A 4,038-nucleotide genomic window follows, 5' to 3' on the forward strand; every position below is an offset into this window, starting at 1 on the left:
TACAATAAGTTTTCTAGTCAGAAAGTTGTTTCTTTATAAAATGAGGTGTCAAGAATAGTTGCATCATTACATTACTTTGAGAATATATTATTCTTTTCTCCGTCTTATCCTACTGCTTTTCTGTCATTCAATTATAAATCATGTACACATTTTATATTTACTTTACCAAATTTCATTATATTATTAGGAAAATTACCTTTTATATCTTCCCAAAAAAATTATAGCAATTTTAGTGTCCATTTTAATAGAAAATTGTGGCTATAATATTCACAACTTATGTCTAAAACAAAGAATTATTTATCAATTTCATGATTCATAGCATATAGAAAATTCTTTATTTGGTTTATCATATCTATTAATTTGTGCAATCATTAATACACAATTAAGAATGCAGTTGAAACTAATTTCATGATAACCTCTATATTACGTTCTAAATATGATAAATTTATTTCAATTATTTTACACCTCAAAAAATATTTGTGATTGACTCAATTATTTGAATTTTCAAATTGAAAAAACTAACAATTACACCAATCAAATAAGTTCAACTACAAATTATAATATTTAGTATAAAATACTATATTTAACATTTAAAATATGCAGACTACACATTACAAACAATAGGAAAGCGAGTTGACACGGGATCTTAGTAATAATAAAGTAAATAATATATCTTAAAACTAATAATAATAATAATAATAAAGTATAATGTGTATATATATATATATATATATATTATTTAACAAAAAATAAATTTATAATTTGTAGGTATCCATGGGTGTGTATCATAAAATATGTTCTCACCCATAAGTTATTGCAAGTATTCATTGTGGGTATTTTTACGGTATCAATCGACCAGATTCTTTTCCACCCCTATCTTTTTCCTTTTTTAAATATTTAGTTATGTACATAATTTAAAAATAATTAGATTACGTAAAATTTGCTACATTGTACTAAAATGACCTAATTTAATCTATTGAAAACTAAATTAAGAGAACTAAAGAAACATTGGGTGAAAAGATATTTATAAACATATATATGAAAAATATAGTGTAAATATATATTAAATTTTAAAGTGTTGAAAAAAATCATAAAAAAAGTTAAAATATCTGAAAATACGAAATTAAAGAATAAATTAAAGTAGTAAGTCCCATCACAACATAGCAAAATAATATGAAATTTACTATAACATCCTTTTGACTAGACAGTCTCTACAAATTATTGGAACTAATCCAATATATATTTCTGGTGCCTGTCTTTTTTTTTTTTTTGTACATATTAAATTTTTTCCATTGTCCTAGGCATATTATAAGTTATAACGTTGTATTCAATTTTTTATTTATTTGTCTCTTTAAAAATATGAAAGTGATAATAATGATTGTTTTTATACCTCTAACATTATCTAATTAATGTGAAACATAATATGTTTAAATGAATGATTATAATTATTATAAAGATAATAATACATTTATAAATTTTTAATACGAATAAATACATTAATTATGTTTTTTAGTTTGTATACTACAACATTAAAATACAATTAAAAAAGAATGGGTGGTATGAGTTATGCAAGTGGATTATGATTTTATTTATTAGCTTTTTCAGCTACAAATTCATTTATTAAAATGTGTGGGGATTCACTTACCCAAAGAGTAAGTTTTTTAGAGTTACTTTTCATCATAGCCATCAATTTTATGAACATCTTATAATTTAGATCTAGTCACTAATTCAAATCATTGAATTTCCCCAGAATTGATAACTACGATAAATAATAAGTTTAAAAAAATTACTATTGAAATAAGTAAATCTTTCCTCTTGTTAATATTTTATAATTATATAGTTCTAACATTTTATTCTCTATATGGCTAATATATTCAACAATAAATTATGCTGATACTTATTGAATTTTAATGAAATTATAAAAATCACTTATCTTTTCTTTGAATCTACACAAATTATCCTTAATTTATGTACATAGTAGACTCACTGTCCACATGGGGGAGATGAGTATAATATTTTAAAAATAAAAGACAATAAATGTAATTATGTTAATCTGATAGGGTTGTCGATGAAATTTATTATTAATTAATTATATATTAGCTAAGATAAATTGATCATTTCTAAATTTATATATTAAATTTGATTATGAAATAATTTATCTCTTTTGCATATTTAAACAACATCTCTTTTGAATTATTGATGAATTTTTTAATGAATCAAAATATTTTTTTACAATATATTGTATTTTTATTTATATTTGCATTGTGTCACTCATCATACTGGGAATGATGACGTATAAGTTTTGACATGTACAAGTTGTTAAGTATAACAATATAGTTTCTTACAACTTAATGGAGAAATTGAAAATCAACTTTCTTTCGACCAAAGAAGAATTTCTCTCACCATTTATCATTTTCAAAACATAATAATCCTGCAAAATAAAAAATATATTTGAATAATAAGATAAGCTCAATTGTTTTATCATTTATTAATAATAGCAATTTAATATAAAATTATATTATCATAACATTATTTAAAATGTTTTTATTTTTTTATATAAAATATGAAATTTTTTTATTTGATCTAAAGTTGTATATTCAATCTTTAGTCATCTGCAATAAATTTTAAAATAATGATAACAAAATGACGAAACATGCATTTTTTTTTTGATCGGCAAAAGAAAATAATTTATTAAGAGAGGAAATAATTACAGGAGAGAAAGAAGCTGAAAAAAGAAAAAACTAAAAGACATTACAACATAAGACAAAAAATGGGGTTTGCTATCCAGTCCACAAAAGAGAACTGATCTTTACCCCTCTTCCCATTGATCAAAAGCCAAGAAGTAACCCTAGCAGCCTCAAAAATTTTCTCGACAGAGGGATGCACTGAATTAAATATAAAATCATTCCTAGACCTCCAGATGGCCCAAATAGTAGCGAGCCACAAGATATTCCAATAATTCAAACAACGCCTGTGAGGAACCATGCCCATGTGATTAGTGAAATGATGGATGGGCTGAAGAGGAAGAGCTATGTGAATATTCAACCAATTATACAGAAGCTGCCAAACTGAATAAGTGAAGTTACAAGAGGAGAAAAGATGTTGAGAAGTTTCAGCTTGGTCGTTGCAAAATGGACATAAAGTTCCCGCTCCAGGAGCAATAGAGACTCCCCTCTTGAGAAGAGCATCAACAGTGGGGATCCGGTCCTGGAAAAGTCTCCACACGAAAGCTTTAACTTTTAAGGGAGCTTTTGACTTCCAGAGCATACAAATGTGGTTAATATCACTAGACGGAGGTTGATGATGATGACGAAAGAGAAGATCATAAGCAGATTTCACGGAGTAAAGTTTGGATTTGTCGTGGCGCCACTCCCAGGAATCAAGAACATTTTCACGGACAACAGCATTTTGAATTACCTGCAAAAAAGTTTCAGTTAGATCAGTTTCCCAAATAAAAAGATTACGTCTCCAAGAAATGTTCCAAACCCAATTTCCGTCAACCCAACTTCCTAGCTCACTAATGTGAGCGTTCGGATTAACACTGAGAGAATAAAGTCTTCTAAACCTGGATGGACGAAACATGCATTAATATTTTTTAAAATCATTTTGTGCTTCTAGCCTTATATCGTTATGATTAATTTAATCGTTGAAGATAAAATAAAATAGATTAAATGAAACAACTATGTTTAATCTCACATAAATTTTCTGCGAAATATGCTCCATTATGGAGCCAAGTCTAAATATCATAAGAGTTAACATAATGTGACCTGTTATAAAATGCGCCAATAATTATAAAGGTGTATTATTTAAATCTTAGCTAATGTATAAATATTTAAGAGTTAATTACTTTCACACTCTTGAAATTTAACTTAATTACATTCATCATTTTTTTTGTTCAAAAAGTTTACACTCATCTCCCTTGTAAGGGTAGTTAGCATAATGTATGTATATAAATTATGAGTGATTTTTATACGTGGAAAAAGTTATGGATGATTTATGTAATTTCACTAAAACTTAGAAGATATCAGTTTTTCTCAT

The 4,038-nt window shown here is 25.9% G+C and overlaps 1 protein-coding gene across 1 annotated transcript; it reads right to left on the reverse strand.

Moving 5' to 3' along the window:
• On the reverse strand, positions 2,598 to 3,586 carry LOC109353899. Its single transcript, XM_019596258.1, has 4 exons — positions 3,566 to 3,586; positions 2,814 to 3,417; positions 2,712 to 2,725; positions 2,598 to 2,612 (listed from the first exon to the last, which is right to left on the reverse strand). The coding sequence occupies exons 1-4, from the start codon at positions 3,584 to 3,586 to the stop codon at positions 2,598 to 2,600; spliced, it is 654 nt and encodes a 217-aa protein (XP_019451803.1).

This window comes from Lupinus angustifolius, chromosome LG08 (assembly GCF_001865875.1).
Source record: "Lupinus angustifolius cultivar Tanjil chromosome LG08, LupAngTanjil_v1.0, whole genome shotgun sequence".
NCBI lineage: Eukaryota > Viridiplantae > Streptophyta > Magnoliopsida > Fabales > Fabaceae > Lupinus > Lupinus angustifolius.

What these genes read in the sequence shown, in the direction of transcription:
- LOC109353899 (XM_019596258.1), bottom strand. Translation starts at nt 3,586, where the DNA reads ATGCATGTTTCGTCCATCCAG. An exon ending in TGCATGTTTCGTCCATCCAG is followed by an intron (nt 3,418 to 3,565) that starts GTTTAGAAGACT and finishes ACTTTTTTGCAG; the next exon opens with GTAATTCAAAATGCTGTTGT.